Source organism: Crocuta crocuta, unplaced genomic scaffold, assembly GCF_008692635.1.
Source record: "Crocuta crocuta isolate KB4526 unplaced genomic scaffold, BGI_CrCroc_1.0 scaffold246, whole genome shotgun sequence".
Classification (NCBI taxonomy): domain Eukaryota; kingdom Metazoa; phylum Chordata; class Mammalia; order Carnivora; family Hyaenidae; genus Crocuta; species Crocuta crocuta.
Window position 1 is genome coordinate 375,082 of NW_027531902.1, and position 20,375 is coordinate 395,456.

At 51.8% G+C, this 20,375-nt stretch overlaps 1 protein-coding gene across 2 annotated transcripts in view; it reads left to right on the top strand.

Annotated features, from left to right (window-relative positions):
* GALNT14 (polypeptide N-acetylgalactosaminyltransferase 14) overlaps window positions 1–20,375 on the top strand; it is a 214,587-nt gene that overhangs the window by 174,932 nt on the left and 19,280 nt on the right. For both annotated transcript variants that reach the window (XM_077774114.1, XM_077774115.1), the window contains exons 7-10: window positions 6,710–6,797; window positions 7,511–7,595; window positions 11,165–11,268; window positions 19,424–19,550. In XM_077774114.1, coding sequence (XP_077630240.1) covers window positions 6,710–6,797; window positions 7,511–7,595; window positions 11,165–11,268; window positions 19,424–19,550 — 404 coding nt within the window. The remainder of the gene's footprint in view (window positions 1–6,709; window positions 6,798–7,510; window positions 7,596–11,164; window positions 11,269–19,423; window positions 19,551–20,375) is intronic.

The window sequence follows — 20,375 nt, forward strand, 5'->3', positions numbered from 1 at the left end:
ATAGTAGATTATGAACAGACCATTTAATTTCAGGGTTTTTGCCTGGTCTTGGAGGCTCTTCCAAATCCCACTCTTCACAGAGGTGAGGGGGGGCAGGGATGATGCTGAAAGTACCAACCCTCTAATCAAGTCATTGGTTCCCCTGCTGACCAGTCATCTCAATCGCATAAACTCTGGTTAGGTGAAAGAGGATTACTATGAATAGCAAAGACCACCCCTCCCCCCCCAGAGCCTGGAGTCTGCTTCAGATTCTGCGTCTCCTTCTCTGCCTGCCCCTCCCCCACTCACACTCTGGCTTGCGTGCATGCAGCGTGCTCTCTCTTTCTCTCTCACTCTCTCAAACATAAATAAACATCAAAAAAACTTAACCAAAAGAAGGAGCTCTTGTGCAATGAACCAGAATCAAAAGCCAGGTGTATATTTCTTCTTATATCCCAACATCACAGTGTACCGCATTTTTTAATTAAGTTTTTTTAAATTTTATTTCAAGTAGTTAACATACAGTGTTATATTAGTTTCAGGTGTACAATGTAGTGATTCAGCAATTCTGTACATTCTTGAATGCTCATCATGATAAGTGTACTCTTAATCCCTTCCTCTATTTTCCCCATTGCCCGCCCCCACCTCCCCTCTGGTAGCCATCAGTGTGTTCCCTGTAGTTAAGAGTCTGTTTCCTGGTTTGTCTCTTTTTTTTTTCCCCCTTTGTTCATTTGTTTTGTTTCTTAAATTCCACATATGAGTAAAATCATATGGTATTTGTCTTTCTTTAACTGGCTTATTTCACTTAACATAATACACTCTAGATCTATCCACATTGTTGCAAATGGCAACATTTCATTCTTTTTATGGCTGAGTAATATTCTATTGTATATACAGCACATCTTTTTTAAAAATATTTTTTAATGTTTATTTATTTTTGAGAGAGAGACACACAGAGTGTGAGTAGGGGAGGGGTAGAGAGAGAGGGTGACACAGAATCAGAAGCAGGCTCCAGGCTCTGAGCTGTCAACACACATCCCGACGCGGGACTCGAACTCATGAACTGTGAGATCATGACCTGAGCCAAAGTCGAATGCTTAACCGACTGAACCACCCAGGTGCCCCTACAACACATCTTTATCCATTCATCGAATCCATGGATATTTGGGCTGCTTCCATAGTTTGGCTATTGTAAATAATGCTGCAATAAGAATTGGGGTGCATGTATCCCTTTAAATTGATGTTTTTGTATTTTGGGGGTAAATACCTAGTAGTGTGATTACTAGATCATAGGGTAGTTCTATTTTCAACCTTTTGAGGAAACTCCATTCTCTTTTCCAGAGTGGCTGCACCAGTTTCATTCCCACCAGTAGTGCATGAGGATCCCTATTTCTTAACATTCTCACCAAGAATTGTTGTTTTGTGTTTTGAATTTTAGTCATTCTGACAGGTGTGAGGTGATATCTCACTGTGGTTTTGACTTGCATTTCCCTGCTAATGAGTGATGTTGAACATCTTTTTATGTGTCTGTTGGCCATCGGTCTGTCTTCTTTGAAGAATGTCTATCCAGGTCCTCTTCCCGTTTTTCAGTTGATTGGATTTTTTTTTTTTTTTTTTTTTGGTGTTGAGTTTTAAAGTTCTTTATATAGTTTGGATCCTCACCTTTTATCAAGGAGGTCATTTGCAAATATCTTCTCCCATTCAGTAGCTTGTCTTTTAGTTCTGTTGATTTTTTCCTTTGCTGTGCAGAAGCTTTTTATTTTGATGTCATTCCAATAGTTTATTTTTGCTTTTGTTTTCCTTGCCTTGGGAGACACAACTAGAAGAAAGTTGCTATGTCCAGTGTCAGAGAAATTACTGCCTGAATACCACAATTTGTTTATTCATTCCTCTGCTAATGGACATTTCGGTTGTTTCCATCTTTTTACCATTGTGAATCGTGCTGCTCTGAAAATTAGTATGCAAGTTTGAATACCTGCTTCTCTTTCTTTGGGGCGATATCAATGAGTGGAATTGTGGGGTCATGTGGCAATTCAGTGTTTGACCTATAGGACCCCCCCCTCAGGCTGATGTAGCCCTGCAGGATATGTTAGGGAGCCTTGCTTTCCTCAGACAACCTTAATGAACCCTTTCCACCCCAGTGCCTATGGGGCCATTACAGAAGCCCTTTCTGAAAAATGCTCTCATTTCTGCATCCCTGGTCAGCCTCATCTCCTCCTCCCGCATGTGAGTGCTCCTTGCCACCCAGTGCTCCTCCTGTGGGAGTCACTTGGCCCCAAATACAGCTCATCCTCCCAGGCTGAGGTCCCGATCCCCACCACTGTCTGACCTCAAGCTTTGGGAGTGGGGGACTGGGACTGGTCGGGCAAACCCACTCTCATTGCTAGAACATTCCACCAAGACATCCCCTCCAGGACAGGGATGTGGGCGTGTGTCAGCCTGTGTTTCCACATGTCTTTGTATTGTGTCTCGTCTCAGAGTAAAGCTTGATTTGATCTTGTGAGTGGAAGTGGAAATTTTAAGCTGTAATTGGAGTTGGGGATTTTCAAAAATAGAAAGAGATAAGAGAGAGGCCGGGTTTGGGCTGTCAGAAGCCATCCTCAGCTGGTCTTTTCCACATGGAACTCTCTCATGCCCAATCTCCTCCCTTCAGCTACACGATGATACTTGAAACAGGCACCAGGTTGGTTTTTAATTCTTTTACCAGAAGCCTCTTTCTCCCCACTCCTCATCTACATATCTCTTCAGTGGGAAGAAAGATTTTAAGAAATTTCAATCCCTGTAGCATTTGGTAAATTTATATAAATAATGGCTTACATATGCTTCAAAGCCTTTCACACGTCCCCCTCTCTTCTTCCATCCAAAAGCCCTGTTAGGAAGGCAAGACGGTTTTGCAAATAATAATTTGTCTTCACTTTGTAGATGAAGAAACAGTTCCTCAGCGTGTGCTGGTTTGCTTAAAGTGATATGTATTCTAGACGGCAGAGCTAGAATGAGAACCCAGGTCTCTTGTCACCTCTTCGAGGAGTCCTTCCTTCTCCCCCAAGCCGCCCCTCCAGCCTGCCTTAGAGGCCCCGTTGTAACCCTCCAGTGCCCGTCTCCCACATTCCCTAGACCATGAGGCCTTATCCATCTTTGTATCTGCCACAATTCTTAAACCATAAGCGGTGCTCAGTAAAGCTGGTTCACCAAAGGAGCGACTGATCTCTCCGGTTTTCCGAGTGCCCATTCACAATGTAGTCTTAGTTGCATGAATGGGTGGAGGAAGGAGAGGTGTACTGCACAGGTGATCGATGGCCATTGGCTGGTGCCTTCAGCCTCTGTCATTGCTGCCAATGGATTTGTGGGGGGGAGGGGAGGAGACGGGGTGCAGTCCGTGGGTCTGCCGGCCATTCCTCTGGTTGCCTGCTTAAGCTGACCTGGGGGTCTAGCTGTAAAGACCAGCCTCCTGGAGCTCACAGGCCACCAGCACCTGTGGTGGCTCTGGGTATCTTCATGGGAAGTCCTTCCATCCCCGAGCCTGTAGGAGGAGAAGCCATTTTTCTCCACGGCAACTGACCCGTCTGATTTGCCACCAGCCATTGACATCGTGTCCCCAGAGGGAGTTAACAGACAGCGGGACCTCCAGGCAACGCTGGCAAAACACCCGCTGCCTGGCAGGCTGTGGGCTGGGGCTGAGGGCTAAGGGAGTGGAGCAGTTATGGCCCCCCGGGGTCACTCAGAGACGTTTGTGTCCTGGCTGTAAGAGTCCCATGCAGCCTCTTTGTAAGGGCGTGGCTACACACAGGCACTTAGCCCCAAACATCCCTCATTACCCACCTCCATGATGCTAGGCAGCCACCACATGTGAACTGTGACAGGAATAATAGAAGGGCAGAAGCCCTTGGAACTTACAAGGACTGGGCACCAGAGCCGACGCACCCTGGAGGCAGAGCCCCTGGGTGGCTTCTGAGGAAGGCTGTGGCCCAGGCAATCACCCAGCATTTTCGTTTGCATCTCACTTTCCCTGCATTGAGGAGAGATTTGACAAACCAGGATTGCAGTGTGGGGGTCCCCAGACCACCCTCAGGTTCCATAATTCACCAGAAGGACTTGGAACTTAGCAAAGCTGTTACAGTCATGGTTACCGTTGACTGTAGCAAATGGAAACAGGTTAAACTCAGCAGCGGGAAAGGTGCATAGAGAAGTCCAGGCACAAGCTCCCAGCTCACCTCCCCCTGTGGGGTTGTGCAAACGGCATTACTTCTCCCAGCAGGGATGTATGACAACATGTGCAGAGCATTTCACAACAGGAAGCCCACCTGAGCCCTGGCGTCTGGCCTTTTTGTTGGGGGTCAGTCACATAGATGTGGCTGCCTACCCCCAGGGTCTCCGTGACCCTCCAAAGGTCACATTGAGTTGGTACCCCACAGCCTAAGGCCCTTATCATAAGCCACACTATTAGCAGAGACTGTCTGGTATACCTCAAGTCTTTCAGGTAAACAGAGACCCTCTTCTAGGCAAGGCGTTCGGATGGCTTAGGGGTTACTGCCCAGAAGCTGGGCAAGGGCCAAACCTATCTCTGGGCAAGATGAATCCTCTACTGGACCAGCACTTACATAAGGACCTAGTCAAGCTGCAGAGACCCAAATGCTCAACAAACAAAGGCAAAGTGAGGACTTTGTCAGGCTCACAGAAGTTCAGTGTCGGAACTCCCGCAAACACTCCAGAATTCAAATCACAAGAATGCCTTTGGGGTTGTGTCCGTGAGGAGGTGTTGGTGTGGATGGCTGTGCATGTGCATGAGGTGTGTATACATGCACAGAAATGCATGGTGCCGGTGCCTGAAGATAGGTGGCAGCTGGGCAGGTGCTGTGTCATCTCTGGAAGAAGTGTCTGTGCACGTCCCAGGGGTAGAAGCGATGCATTGGAAATGAGCATTTCTTTCCACATGGGCCACTTGGCTTCCAAGGTACCTTGTCACTGTCAGGATGAGTCACCTGTGGAAGCTGAGGGCCAAATGAAGTCTGTGAACATAAAAGCAGGCACCTGGTGAGCCTGAACTTAAAATAAGGAGACAGCCTCATCTGGGAGAGAGATGGAAGTAGGAAATTAAATGGCGACCAGGAGAAGCAGAGGTTCCTGCCTGTGCTGACCGGTGGCGGTGGGTGTGGAGGCTTGGTGACTGGGGTCCCACCTGATTGGCCTGGACCTGCCGGCTCTCCCAGGCTGCCTGACCCCTGTCGGGCCGTGGGGTCTTCATGTCCATGTTCACATCTCCTTCCCACTGCCCCCAGCGTCCCCTCCTGCAAGCCAGATACAGGGTGTTCACCCAGAGCAGGGAAGACTTTAAAAATACATGCAGCACGGGGCACCTGGGTGGCTTAGTTGGTTAAGCGTCCGACTTTCGCTTAGGTCATGATCTCGCGGTTCGTGGGTTCGAGCCCCGTGTCGGGCTCTGTGCTGACTGCCAGCTCAGAGCCTGGAGCCTGTTTCAGAGTCCTTGCCTCCCTCTCTCTTGACCCTCCCCTGCTCACGCTGTCTCTCTCTCTCCTAGAAATAAATAAAACATTTAAAAAAAAAAAATACATGCAGCACTTTGACAGCCCCCAGGTACTGGTGACTCTGTCTTGCATATTTTGAGAGCATTTTCTGGATGAATTTGATGCCTCTAGACAGGGTGGCCTGAGGGATACGGCACACTATGAAGCCAGTAAGTGAGATACAGGCAGAGTCTTGATGGTCTTAAATGCCGGGCTAAGGAGTTTGAACCTTGCCTTGCAGGCAGTTCAGGTTTTTAGCTGTTGAGCTGCAGAGTGAGATTTTTCACATCATACTGACAACTTTGCCAGCCACCAAAGGGAAGAGAATGGGATAAGGTAGGAGTCCACAGGGGGTGGGGGTGGGGGTGGGATGCCAGGCGTGAGGGAGAAGGGGAGGTGAGAGACACTCAGCAGAGCAGTTTCAGAGTTAGAAGCAAAGGGACTGATCTGAGCGATGCGCAGAGGCGAAGCTTCCTACATCGTGCCAGGGACACAGAGGGACACATGATGGTTCTGTTAGCAGAAATAGGTACCCAAGGGAAAGGAGCGTGTTTGGGGAGAAGATGGTGAAGCCATCCCTGAAAGCCCACCAGGAATCCACGTGGAGGTGGCCAGTGGCATACTGAGTCTGGAAGCAAGGGGCTAAGTCAGGGCCGGGGGCACCGATCTGTGAATATCCCAAGCGACATCTGAAGTTAGGAATGTCTAGAGGTGCTATTCGTAAACATAGGCCTAGAATGAAAATGTTTGGAAATTCCAAAACGCTCTTCCTGTGGGTGAGTGGCTATGTTTCACGGGACTACAGGTGGAGGTCACCTTCCCAGCTGGCTGTGGCCTCTGCCTCCTGAGAGCCCACTGAGGGTGAAGGACTTGGAGAGCCCCCTTCTTCCTGCCTGCCCCTTTCTCTGGGCACACCCCTCTCCACCTGGCCCCTGCCTTGTCCCCACCATGCTCAGATGGCAGCTGTGACTAAGAAGGACCCCAGGAGTCAGAGAAAGGCTCTTAGCATTTTAGGCAATGGAACTAGAGAGGTCACAGCGCCCAGTGCCCCATTTTATAGATGAGAAAATTAAGACCAGAGATGGCAGTGCTGAGTCAAGGCCACAAAACCAGCCGGGCACTACCAGGGCAAGGCCCTACCAGGCTCACTGATTCCCAGCCTGGCTCCTCGGCACCACAGACTGAGCCCAGAGTCTGCTGTCTTCCAGGACTACACGCGGGTGGTGTGCCCTGTGATTGACATCATCAGCCTGGACAACTTCAACTACATCGAGTCTGCCGCAGAGCTCAGAGGCGGTGAGTAGGGCCAGCGCCTCTCCCCAGCAAGGACTCACTGCTCCTCCTGGTTGTCACTCTCAAAGGGGACAGTGGGGAGACGTCTGCTAGTGGTCTGTCTGTGTCCAGCCCTACGTTCTTAGATGCCAGTCGCTCCAGTGCAGCCATACCTCTGAGACTGCAAATGGAACCTCCTGGGGAGCATGGAGGATTCCAGCCCCCAGAGCCCTGGCTCTGATGTGGGCTCGCTCTGGGACCTGAGAACAGGAGGCAGGCAAGGGCTGCTTAGGTCAGCGGGAACTGACTTGCGCTGGTACCTCAGGGCTGGGTACCACGTGCTCTCCGACACCCACCAAGGTTCTGCTCAGGGCCTAGTGCTGGTTCCCCAAATCTGATTTGAGGTGATTCAGCCCCTGAGAAAAATCTGCTTGTACCTTCCCAATGCTCCTGGCCAAGAGCCATGCCCATAACTACCCATCCTGTCCCCCTTGGGCTCTGTCAAAACTGACTCCATTGTCTGCCCTTATCCCCTAACTGCCCAGCAGAGGAGGCTCAGAGAGGCAGTAGGAGGTAGAGATAGAGCAACGGTGAGAGGGACATCAAGCCTTCTTACCGATCAGTCTGGGACCAGCTTCCCCAGATGTGTTCGTGAGCTTCCAGAAAAGGGACACGTTGTGCAAGTTCCACAGGTACATGTGGGACACCAAATCAACCGACTCGATGCTGTGTTCCAGGGTTTGACTGGAGCCTCCACTTCCAATGGGAGCAGCTCTCCCCAGAGCAGAAGGCTCGGCGCCTGGACCCCACTGAGCCCATCAGGTAAGTCGGGGCAGGTCTGTCCCCACTGGGTCCTTCCTGCTGCTGCCTGGTACAGGAGGCATTTGACATTAGACACTCAGAAATGGGCAGAGACTGAGAGAATCCTTGCTGGGCCAGCCCCACTCTCTCCATATGTCAGGAGTTTCTGTCTTCAAGGAGACTGCTCCTGAGGAGACAGGCCCTCGTAAGGCCTGTGTGAGGAGCTGCCCAGTGTCATCTTCTCACACATGCTGCCATGTGCTTATACCTCCTGTGAAACGTTGGAGGGTCCCAGATGGTCCTGTTTGAGCCTCTGACCAGGGCAGAGATGGTCCCTTAGGGCCAGAGCAGAGCCACCAGGCAGGATGCAGCCCGGGAAAGGTCAGGTCAGCAATGTTATAAGTGCAGGCTGATCTCGAGGCCTGGCGATTGCTGATTACTAATAAACATGTCTGGGGGTGCCGGGGTGGCTCAGCCAGCTAGACATCTGACTTTGGCTCAGGTCACAATCTCACAGTTCATGACTTCGAGCCCCGCCTTGGGCTCTGTGGTGTCAGTGCAGAGCCCACTTTGATTCTCTGTCTCCCTCTTTCTCTGCTCCTCCCCAACTTGCTTGTGCTCTCTCCCTCTCGCTCTCCCTCTCTCTGTCTCTCTCAAAATATAATATATACAAACAAACAAAAACACATCTGCTGTATCCTGTGTGAGAATGAGACAGTGACATCAACTCCAGGTTCTTTTGCAAGCATTCTCTCTTCAGGCCCCAGCTACGATTCACAGTGTGTGGTGGCAAGATGGCTGCCTGGGGTCTGGGGCCTTTTGGGGGTCCGGGGGTAGAACAGAGCATGGTGTCCACCCAGCGGGGGGCCTGTGTGCTCAGCATTGGGAGCGTATCGTGTGGGTGTTGCTACCTAAGACTGTGCACGTGTCCCAGACGTGTTGGGAATCTCCAGGCTGACATCCATCTGCCTCAGGTGGGGTATCAGGAGGATAAGACGTGCTTGGGGAAGTGCAGACAGGGCCACTGGGATGCAGTGCCTCTGGCCAGTGACTTAGGGATGCCCCACATTCTTCACATTCTCTGTATCTCTGGACCTGCCATATAGTAAACGTTTGATGATTTGCACCGAATTAACTTAAGAACGTTAAGTCAGATAGAGAACCAAGGAGCTATGGAGAGCTGAATGGGCACGCTCCAGAGAGACATGTGTGTTTAGGACAGCTCTACCAGGGACCTGGGTCTCAACTACCTGCTGGCCCCTCCCCCGCCCCCTCCAGCCGTCATGATCTGGAGTGATGCCAAGAGGGAGATTGGAGACAGATGGCGTGCTGGCTAATGCCTTTTCTTTCTTTCTTTCTTTCTTTCTTTCTTTCTTTCGTTCTTTCTTTCTTTCTTTCTTTCTTTCGTTCTTTCTTTCTTTCTTTCTTTCTTTCGTTCTTTCTTTCTTTCTTTCTTTCTTTCCTTCCTTCCTTCCTTCCTTCCTTCCTTCCTTTCTTAGTGTTCATTTATTTATTTTGAGGGAGAGAGCACATGAGAGCTGGGGAGGGGCAGAGAAAGAGAGAGACACAGGGAGAGACAATCCCAAGCAGACACCACACTGTCAGTGCAGAGCTCGATCCCACGAACCATGAGAGCACGACCTGAGCCAAGATTAAGAGTTGGACACTTCACCAACTGAGCCACCCAGGTGCCCCCTGCCCTTTATTTCTAAAGGGAGAGTAGAACCTTCTTCCCACACTGAGCTCCATGCAGTGCACATCAGCTTCTCAGCTACTCACCAGTGGCAGCTCCTGGTGTGGCAGTGGACCACGTCAAGGACAAAGGGGGTGGTGGTGTAGCCACCTCTTTGTGTTAACTTTCTCCCAGTGGTGGGGCTCTCAGGGTGGGCTCTCTTCTTGTGGGAATCTCTCTGCTCCCAGAATGAGTGTTTCCCAGGATTAGGTCAGTTCTCAGGGAATAGCAGGGGGGCGTGGCTTTGGGAGACCTGATTTCTGGACTTGCTCTTGTCAGCTAACCTACATGGGTAAAAACTGCCTTCGCCCTCAGGATGCGCTGGATGAGGGGCCAGGTCCCTGAGGGCTTGCCCACCTCTCCCAACCACTGATCCTTACAGATACACGTCCCTATACTTGCTGGATTATTTTGTTGGACTCTGCTATCCATGCCTGCCTTCCTCTGCAACCCTTTCCTTGCCAAGTGGCTTCTCTGGCATCTCTCTCAGGTACCAGAGGCAGGGAAGGTGGGGTGGGACCCCAAGGGAAAAAATGAAGATGAGGGCATATTAGTTTGTTGGGGTTCCTGAAGCAAAAAGCACCACAAAAAGAGTGGCTTATTGACAGAAACGTATTGTCTCGTAGGTCTGGAGGCTGGAAGTCCAAAATCAGCGTGTCGACAGGGTTGTTTCCTTCTGAGGGCAATGCTGACCCCTCTCTTTGGCTTTCAGAGGGCTCTCTTCTCTGTGTCTCCTACATTATCTGCTCTCTGTGCACATCTGTCTCTCTGGCTCCATGTTTCCTTTTTTTTTATTTAAATTTTTTTAAAATGTTTTATTTATTTCTGAGAGAGAGAGACAGCGTGAGCAGGGGAGGGTCAGAGAGAGAGGGAGATACAGAATCTGAAGCAGGCTCCAGGCTCTGAGCTAGCCATCAGCACAGAGCCCGACGCAGGGCTCGAACCCACGAACCATGAGATCATGACCTGAGCTGAAGTCGGACGCTTAACCAACTGAGCCACCCAGATGCCCCATGTTTCCTTTTTATAAGGACACTAGTCACATGGAATTGAGGTTCACCCTAATGTCCTCATTTTAACTTCTATAGAGACTTTCTCCTTAAATAAGTTCATATTCTGAGGTACTGGGGGTTAGGACACCAACATAGGTGACATAACCCCTAACAGGTGTAAAGAGAGAAGAAAAAAGGGAGAACCCAATCTCAAGAAATGGATGTGCTGGGTTTTTTTGTTTTTTTGGGGTTTTGTAAAATGTTTATTTTTGAGAGACAGAAAAACAGAGTGTGATCAGGGGAGGGGCAGAGAGAGAGGGAGACACAGAATCCAAAGCAGGTGCCAGGCTCTGAGCTGTCGGCACAGAGCCCAACATGAGGCTCGAACTCATGAACCGTGAGATCATGACCTGAGCCGAAGTCAGACTGAGCCACCTGGCACCCCAGGATGTGCTGTAAACAGGTGCTGCCTCAGTCCTCCTTCCCTGCCTGGTCAGTGGCCCACTCACTACCCAGGCTCCCAATAGAGGGATGCCCCCCCAACCAAGAGAGCCACACTGGGCAGGGCCTGTGGGTGAAGCCAGAAGAGGATCCCCAGGCCCTCAGAACAACAGTGTTCTAAACAAGCCCCAGCCCCTCAACAGAAGGCATCCCAATGAGTAAATTAGCCTGTTTGTGAGGCCAGGAGACTTAAAATCAAAAGGAAAAACTCCAGAGCATGTTCTTATTTTAGGTAATGATGCACTGGCCCTTATGAAGAGGAAGAGAAATGGGGAGAAAATAGTACTGAGTTCCGACTGCCAGGGCAGATGAATGTGACAGTGGGCTCTCTCCCGTGACTCCCTCCCTTCCTTCCAAATGCGTAGGACTCCGATCATCGCTGGAGGGCTCTTCGTGATGGACAAATCCTGGTTTGAATACCTGGGGAAATATGACACGGACATGGACATCTGGGGTGGAGAGAACTTCGGTGAGTCATTGTCTCTTGCGTCCTGGGGCCGGGTGGCATCTCTGTGTCCTGGAAGCGCATGAACCTGGGGTGAGGGCCTGGGAGGGGGCAGTAAGTCACTCCTTGGGGGCAAGGCCAGTGGGGGCACCAGAGGAGTGGTTGCCGGGAGGGTGGAGGTAACAAGGCATTTCTCTGTGGGGCCGCATGGATGCTGAGTACCAGGAAAGCTACCCCCGCCCCCGGGGAAGACTATTAGGGGCAAGTTGAGATGCGAAAGCCAGGAAGACTAAGGAGGAACACCAAGCAGGAAGTCCAGAGACAGGCTTGAGCTGGGAGCTCTGAACCTGGGGATTTGGAGGTGGAAGGAGCCTGGGGATGAAGAGGGCTGACAGTGACCCTGTAACATTTGGGTAACATCTGTTGGCTGCTCTGTGCACACAGCACTCAGCACATGGTTAATGAACAGGGTCTGGGGTCATCACTACAGACGCCCAGGAACATCTGGCCCTTGTCTTTTAGTGAGAGAGAAGGGGGTGAGGGTGGAAGGGGTCACAGGTTCCAAAACTATGTAGACGTGTCTGGCTGGTATGGGGCTGCATTCTCCAGCTCCAAGAGAAAGAGCACTCTGGGACCCATTCATGTAGCTGGTAACACTGAGGGAGCCTACACCTGCCTCGTGTATTAGAAGCGCAACACAAGGGTGCTTCTCGAGGTTATTGTGAAAATCCACGGAGCTGGGTCTGTAAAACTCCCAGAGCCATCTGGGCACAGCAAGTGTTGGTTTCCTTTCCCTGCTCCCAGCAGGTGACCAGAATACGGGAGGCTCACGGGCAGGGATTCTGTTTTGTCCCAGGTGTCTCTTGCAGTAGTGGCCACCTCAGGGGTGGCTTAGATAACTACTTGTTGAGGAAAGCACTGGAAAAGAGGAAGGGGCCGGAGCGTCACCAGGGAGCGTTCGGCACAGGCTCACGGAGCAGTGACGTGGCCTGAGAATGAATGACCTGTGGGGCTTGTCTGGACATTTAGCAGTAATACCATGCATTGTCCGCTGCCAGTGTTTTCTCCTGTCCCTGCCTCCAGAGTGTTTTATGGCTTTCTTCCTCAATCACTAAGAGTTATTTTCCGAGAATTTATGGCTCCTGGCCTGACCCACAGCATCTGTTCTCCCAAACTGAGCCGTGTAGAGAAATCCATCGGAAGTGTACATCTCTTGCCATCAGGGACCAGATTAGAAGCTCAACAAATGAGCAGAAAACCCCAAACTCACGAACCAAACTGCCTCCCCTTCTCTAGTTCCTCCTGTGCCCTGGAACAGCATGGGGAAGTAAATCTGGTATGGATTTGAGATTAGCACGGGCCAAGGAGAACTCGGAATCTAGTAGACCCTTGTTGATCTCAATGGGGACAAGATTTCTGTCTTTCTGGGCAGTCCAGAGCCCAGGCCATCCTGCCGCTCAAGGCACCTCTCATGATCTTTAGCCATGTGCTCTGGCCTTTCCTGCTACAATCAAATGAATCCTTCCTACTGCACTTTTAGTGGACATCCTGTCTCTGCTCAGATGCCATTTATGACAATGCATTCACTGCTCCACAGTTCGGCACATTCTCTTGTTGTGAATTTTTGTGTTAAGCTGTTAGAAAATTCTCCTACGTTGAAACCCATCTCCCTCAAGCCTCTGTCTGTTGGGACTTGTTCTGCCCCCCTTGAACCTTACAAAGTGAGTGTGAGCCTTCCTCCACGTGGCAGTAGCATTGGGATTCAGGCAGCACATTATTTTTCATGATGGGACATCCCAGCCCAACATTCCAGTACCTTTTGTTTATAGCAATAGTGACACACATCTGCACACATCAAGTGGCATTCTCAGCTAATTGCTTCCCCATCGTGGGATGTTAACAAGTGCTGATTCCAATAGGGAAGTGGGGAGGGGCTTCTGAGGATGAGGTGTGGGAGAGGCATTTTACAATCCAACACACCATTTTTTAAACCACAGAGAAGTACTACAGACAGCTATCCCCGGAACCACTGTTTTCTACCATCCCAGCATCCCATTATGTTATAGTCGGCTCTCAGCACTTTGAAAGCCATTTCTGGATTTTTAAAAGCATTTTATATGCCAGAAGACGCAGGGTTTCTCCAACGGTGCATATGTCACGTGGAGCACTCCAGCTCTGCAGGCGAGCATAGATAGGCACCTGCGTGTGCGAAGGTGGGCATTTGGAAGAGCCTGTCAGGGTGGGGGTGATGATCCGGGGTTTTAATGGGGTCGGGGAGCATTCTAAGCTCCAGAGGTGGTGCTGAGGGAAGGAATTCTGGCTCCACGGTGTGGCGGGGGGCCTCCCCACCATGTCTTGGGATCCGCACCCCCAGCCTCATTCACATCCACCCCTCTCTCCATCCCCGGGACTACTCTGTTCCCCTCAAAGCCAGCCTCCCACCCAGGCAGAAAGCAGCACTAAAATGTAGGTATCTCCCACTTCCCAGGCGCGGCAGCCACCATGGCCGCTTCTTGTCCTAAGGATGAGGCCCACATTCCTCAGATGAGAGTCCCTCCCAGTCTGTGCCCCCCTCTCTAGCCACCAGTCCAGAAGCACTGCCCAACATGCCCAGCCCTCTGCAACCACCCAACCAAGCACAGATCCCACCACACAGTAGCTCTGGGGCGGCCTCCTCCAGGACCAGCGCACCTTCCCTGCCCATGCTCTCGCCCACCCTCCTCACTCTGTGCCTCTCAGCACCCAGTTCTCCTCTCCACCAGGTGCAGGGCCCTCTCTGGATTCGTGTTCATTCACCCGTGTGCCTGCCACCTCCCTGCTGCTAAACCCAGGCAAGGCAAGAATATGCTTCCAACCTCTAGTCCTCAAGGCCTAGAACACTGAAAACTGCTGTCTAACTGTTCAAAACCAAGAGACTGGGAGCTTGTGAGAGGATTCTTCTCCAGAGCCCCCAGCAAGGAACTTAATGCTCTTATGCCTGGATCTGGGCCTTGGGAGGCCCTCAGCAGGGGGCACAACCAATACCACACACCAGTTTGTGTGTCCTTTGTTATGGCAGCCAAGGTGATGATTACCTTGTCCTGCCCCAGGGCAGCTTGCTGTCAGTGGATCAAGTGCATGCCCCTGCTTGCCCTTCAGACTCAGCACCTGCTAGAGAGGCATTGTATCCAACCTGCTGGACTAGTTTATCCCTGGAACCTTCTCTTTCTGACTCTCCCTCTTCAAGTTGGATGGCTCAGGGTGAGGGCGATGGCCTCATCTGAGGAAAACATCTGAGTCTGATGAAAAGTCCTCTTTTCCTGTAGACAGGGAACTAAGCTAAAGCTTGGTTCTGTCTCTGGGCTGCTATGCCCAAACCCCATGACCAGGTGAAGTCCCCAGGACCATCTTTTCCCACTGCCCCTGAACTTCCCCACATCTACCCAGGGCCCAGCAGAGAGGACACAGGTGGCTCTTTTTCATAGGGATTATGGAAAGATAAGTGTACCACCTTGGCATTTGCTGTTGTATGCCTCTGGGTGACTGTGGTGGGCCAGTGGCTGGTACTCATCCAGAAGCTGGGTGCCCGGTCGCAACGAGATGGTCCCAGATGGTATGAAGTGTGACTTTGTAGATCAGAAGATGATCTCTACTCAACTCCATGCATTCATTAAAAAATAATAACCCAGGAGGTCCTGAGAACTTAAAGATCATTAAAAGGAAGGGTCCCTATGGCCATGCTTATATGCATGGACTTATGGAGAACGGTAGCCAGGTAGGTGCCCACTGCTCACTCCACTCCCCTTGTCCCGAGTAGGTTTCCCTTGGCCAGAGATAGAATGGGTCATGCTGCCATGTGTGCAACTCACGTCTGTATATAATACGTGCGGCTCCACGTAAAACAGGATCATTGTGGTCAGCGGAGCCTATGTGTAGAAGCTGAGCCTCCACCTTTGTTTAGAAGCCCAACTATGAAATGAAATTGGAACTTAATGGGTCTGGCTGAGCACTGGTATATGGAGAGCTGCGGTTTGTTGTCCTGGGAGAAGATGTCCCCTTTCCCATCCAGCCAGTCATGGGCTTATCAGGCAGAGACGGGTCTTGTGGAGGGCGGGGGCCTATGGGGACCTGGTAAGACAACCAGTGGGCTTCTGATGAGACAGAAGGAAAGAAGTGAGGATGGAGGAGGGCAGCTGGTCCTTAAGTATGGATCTGATGTCTAACGAAAATAAGATACCGGCGCCCCCAATGAGGGTGGAATAATTACACGTCTCCCTGCCTGGAATTCAAAGTGGATTAGGGCCTGCATGACATTTATCACTGGGGAGATGGTGCCGGCGCTGACTCAGCGAGAACCCCCTTCAGATTCCCTACAGCATCTCTCTGCTCCATCCCCCTCACCGAGGGAAGTGATGACTCTGCAGAAGCCGCAGACATGGAAAGCAGAGGGTCTAGGCGGTGCCTGGAAGGCCCGATGCCCCACACCTCAGTCCACAGCGCTGCTGATGCACAAGCCCCCACTGCATGGGGCCTCTGGGTTATAAGACGTTGCTAGGTGTCTGCACATATCTGCATGGATGGTTATCCTGATGTGAGTGGTATAGACAAGGCCAGGGCAGCTCCACGTCCTGGATGCTAAGCACCCCACACAGTATCCCTGTGGAGCATCACGCTAATGTGCATGCTCCAAGCTGCACCGCCCAGGCTGCCGGACTCCAGGGGCGGCACAGCAGTGCAGGTCGGGCCTCCTGTCTCCCACCACCCCAGTTACAACACTCAGGATTCCAGAGCAGAGAAGCTGTTACCGTGTTTTGAGCCACAGGCGCCTATGGGCAGCATCAGCCAGACCGAAGGGGCACAAAGATGGACATTTGTCAGGATTGGATGAGTGAGTGGAGGAGATGCAATGTGGTGGTGGGTCACAGGTCTTTGCAGCCACAGCTGTGTTGGCCGATGGGGGCTGCTGAGTGCGGAGGGCGAGTGGAGGCAGGGCGAGAGCTGAGTTCTGGAGTGGGGAGATGTGCTCAGTCCCCAGGTATCCACTGACAGGTGTCGGGTCAGAACTGCTTCTGCATCATAAAATAAGAACATCCGTGACCAGGAGCAGGCTTGTTAGGATGACTAACACTCTACCACCTGAGGGAGGACAGAACAAAGCACAGCCCAGGGTTAGATGAGGAGGTCATTTTCCTCCCATGGCTCACGTTCGCAGAGTTGAGGTACATGCAATTTTAGGTGAACGCACAGGCCACAGGAAAGTGAGGAGGAGGAAGAGGGATGGTTTAACAGGTGGAGGAGAGGAGACAGGCTGTGGCAGGCTGTGGAAGACTAGAACGGGGTAGGAGATGCACCCTATCAGCTGGTGTCCAGCACTCCTTGACAGAGCATCAGACAGCCTTGGAAGTTGGTGCAGGAGCTGGGGGAGAGCTGGGGCTGGCGGGATGGTGAGGAGTCCTTGGCATCACATGAGCCATGGGGTCAGCTGAGGAAGCAGTGTCGGGAAGATCCCGTAAAGACAGAGCCTTCGAGGTGGAAGAATGCCAGAAGACCACAAGGAAGGTGGAGAAGGACCAGCGTCAGGTGACTGTGTTTGGAGGTGGGGGGCCTGTGCATACCGACAGAGGGGCAGCAAAGATGCAGAGAGAAGCAAGATCCCCGACAAGGGAAGCATGGGGGCAGAAGCAGGTTGCAGGGGTCCGAGGAGGTGGGGGATGGAACTGAGGCATAGTTTGGAGGGATTCACTTTGCAAATGAGGAGGGACATATGTCTTATTTGAATACATGGAAAGGAAGAGACCATAGCCAAAACGTATGCGTATTTTTGGAGGAAGGCTGGCACAAAATTTGTAGGTTATATCTAGTAAACCAGATCTCTGTCTCTAGTTTTGAAGGATGAGAGGGTTTTCCTTTTTTGGGAACTGGAGCAGACTGTATTTTGAGATCCTGGAGAGGAAATGAGGGGAACACAGTAGACTTTTGGAGCGTACTGTTAAGGAAGACATCCTGGGGCCACAGTCACACGTGTGCTAACAATTCCATGGACCAGCCCCTACCGCCCCTTGGTGCACTCACTGTGAGGTGGGGAGGTGGTGTCGGCAGTCAGCTAAGCTCACTCATTGCTCTGTGTCCCCCCCAAACCCCACAAACACCAGGCTGGAGTACACAATCCCACAGTGCTCCAGCCAAATGTTAGATTGCTGTGTATCGAGGACTTTTATGGAAAGTCAAAATCCCTAATGTTAATTCCACAAATTTCAACTGGCTGCTGTGGCAGAAGAAGGAAACTAGAAGTGAGTATGGGAGGGCAGTGCTAATGGGGTCGATGTTTCAGAGACTGACTTCAGGGGTGCCTGATCACAGTTGATGCTCATCTTTCTGTCGTACTAAAGCTGTACTAAATACTCTCACTGTATTCTCCAAACCCTGTTTCATTTGATGTAGATGGCAAGCCTGTGGAGTACTTTTGTGATCTGGGTTTGGCATGTGAAGAAACCCAGCCTCAGCAAGGTGAAGTGGGTTCCCTCAGGGACACAGCTAGGGGGCTGCTGTGGTCTCAGGGCTGCCGACCCCAAAGCCGAGCTCTTCCCGTCTTCCTCCCCCACTCCATGTTCTTGCCATCATTGGAAAGTAATCTTGAGAAGCCTTTTCTTCATCTTAATGCACACATTGTCCCCACTCTGTCCCTGAGCTTCCTGGGAATGAGCTGTAGCACACTGGGACCAGTGCCTGGGCAAGCAGAAGGGCCGGTGTGGAGAAGGTGGTAGCAGTGGGCTTGGTATCTAGGGAGCCTGGGCTGCAATTCAAGGGCACAGGGCAGAAGGCAGTAGGGGTAGATAAAGAGTGACTGAGGACAGATGAGTGATAGAGCAAGTGAGATTCATGATGAAGAAATCATTTTGGCACCTGCTTGGAGAGCCAGAATGGAGACAGAGAGCAGGAGGTAGAGGGACAGCATATAAGAGAGAGGAACCAGGGTGAAAGAACCCATGGAGGTAGGGCCCTGGAGGGTGTGGGGCATGTATGTGGTGGGAAGGCACTTGAATACTCACCTCTTCATTCCCTGCCCCTGAACCTGAGCCTCCTTCCACATGCCCCCCGCCCCCACCCCCCAGAGGCAGACCCATGCGCATGGGCGTGAATGTGATTCCTTCCCTACGTTTGAACTTGACTGCAGAAGCATGGAGCAAGCGTGAATTAGCAGCTGGGAAGCTGGCACTTCCCACCAGTGGCCTGCCTAGTGGGGTGCAAGGGGGAGGCTGCCCTGGGCATAGTCAACGCGGAGGTGCACTGTCCGTTGAGAAGTTAAAAGCAATCACAAAACTGCCTAACTGTCATTCAGCAATTCTAAACACTGGCAGTGGTAAGACACTTCTTCCCTCCACCACCTTGGTGTGGCCCTGCCTCCTTCTGGGCTGGGAGCACAACGTCAGGCTGGCTAGGACACAGCCCCAGGGGAGAAAAGCATACCCCAGCCTCACATAGCCGCCTCTGCAGTCTCTGCTCTACCTGCAGCTGCATAGGCCGCAGCCCACCTGCAAGAACCAGGTATGTGTGCAAAATCCCTGCACTAGGGAAGAGCCCCAGTAATAGTGTAGAGGCTTCTAGCATTTTCTACAGCTGCTCTCAGCTACTGCCCAGACACCCCCTCCCGGACGATGATTCAGGTGCCCTTACAGAACGGTAGAATTGCAGGAGGGGTGTTGGGAGGCATTGGGAGGTGTCCGACCAGGTGGTTCCTGGGAACCCTGCCCATGTGTTTTGCTTGCCTGTGAGAGTGTGAAACTCACTACTTCCATAACAGCCATTTCTATCAGGGCCTTGACTGTTGGGAAATTCTCCTATATTCTTGAATGGAAATTCTTTCTCTTCGATCCTGATTCTAACCCTCTGTGGCCCTCCATGAGGGGAGGGGACATGGAGGGCCCCATGAAATATATGCCTCTCCAAGCCAGCCACTATTTCCATATTCACTCCTGTCATCTTCCCTGCTGGGACTTACTTTTATCCCCATTTGCAGATGGGGAAACTGAGGTTGCCCAGCCAGCAGAACACACAGCCTGACTCCTCGCCCCAAGCCCTCAGCTAGATACAGTGGGCCCTGATCTCTCCCTTGGACCTGGGGCCTCGGTGCTGTCATCTTGTGTCCCCTCCCCTCCAGAGGACAGAGAGCAGTGATGAGGGGGGCACGACTGTCTTACAGAAATCTCCTTCAGAGTGTGGATGTGCGGCGGCAGCCTGGAGATCGTCCCCTGCAGCCGAGTGGGCCACGTCTTCCGGAAGAAGCACCCATATGTTTTCCCAGATGGAAATGCCAACACATATATAAAGTAAGTGCGTGTCCTGGATCCTCACGGGGTCAGCAGAGAGCAGAGGGCTTTCCTGCTGGTGGGTTGTGGCTGCCTGTGTTCTCTGGCAAGTTTCCAGAGTTTTCTGGATGCTCAGGAGCCACACCTCATTCTCCCTGGGATCCTGCCGAAGCAAGGAAGGTCTGGCTTGTCCACCCAGTGTGGGGAGGAGGCCTGGGGCTCTTCCCCACCACTGACTGCACAAGGCCCACACGTCCCAGGGCAGCACCGTCCTGCAGGGCTCCAGGTATATGGGGTTGTTCTGGCTGGGGGAAGAGGACGCCATGTTGCCCCTGAGTTCTGGAAGATCCGCTGCTCCCACTTTCAGGCTGGGTCACCAGGGGAAAGGTTCTTGGAAGGATTTGAGACTGGGGTGCACAGGCGGCTATAGCTCACGTGCCTGCCTCAGGGTCCTGCTGGTGCACAGACAGGTCCAGACTGGGGCAAGCCCTGCGACCCTGGGCTCCTTGCCCAGGGTGTTCGCACCTCCTGCAGGGGGCATGGCGGGGGTGGGAGGGGGTGCAGGATGAAGATCCCAGGGCCTTAGTGGCCGGGCAGTGCTCTTACCTATTCCTGCTCTGTCTCTTCATACACCTTCTCCTGTGATTCCTTCTCCTAGAAATAATTCCTGTGTACCCTCTTTCCCCTCATTCATCTTTCCTCCAGCTTCTTCTCGCTTTTCCCTTATTCTCATGTCTTGTCACCTGACAGCTTCACTTCTCCATTTATTCTCCTTTTTCCTTTTCTGTCATTTGGTCCACTTGGGAGAGGGAGGAGCTAGGTGCTTCTTGGTGGTTTTCTTCATCT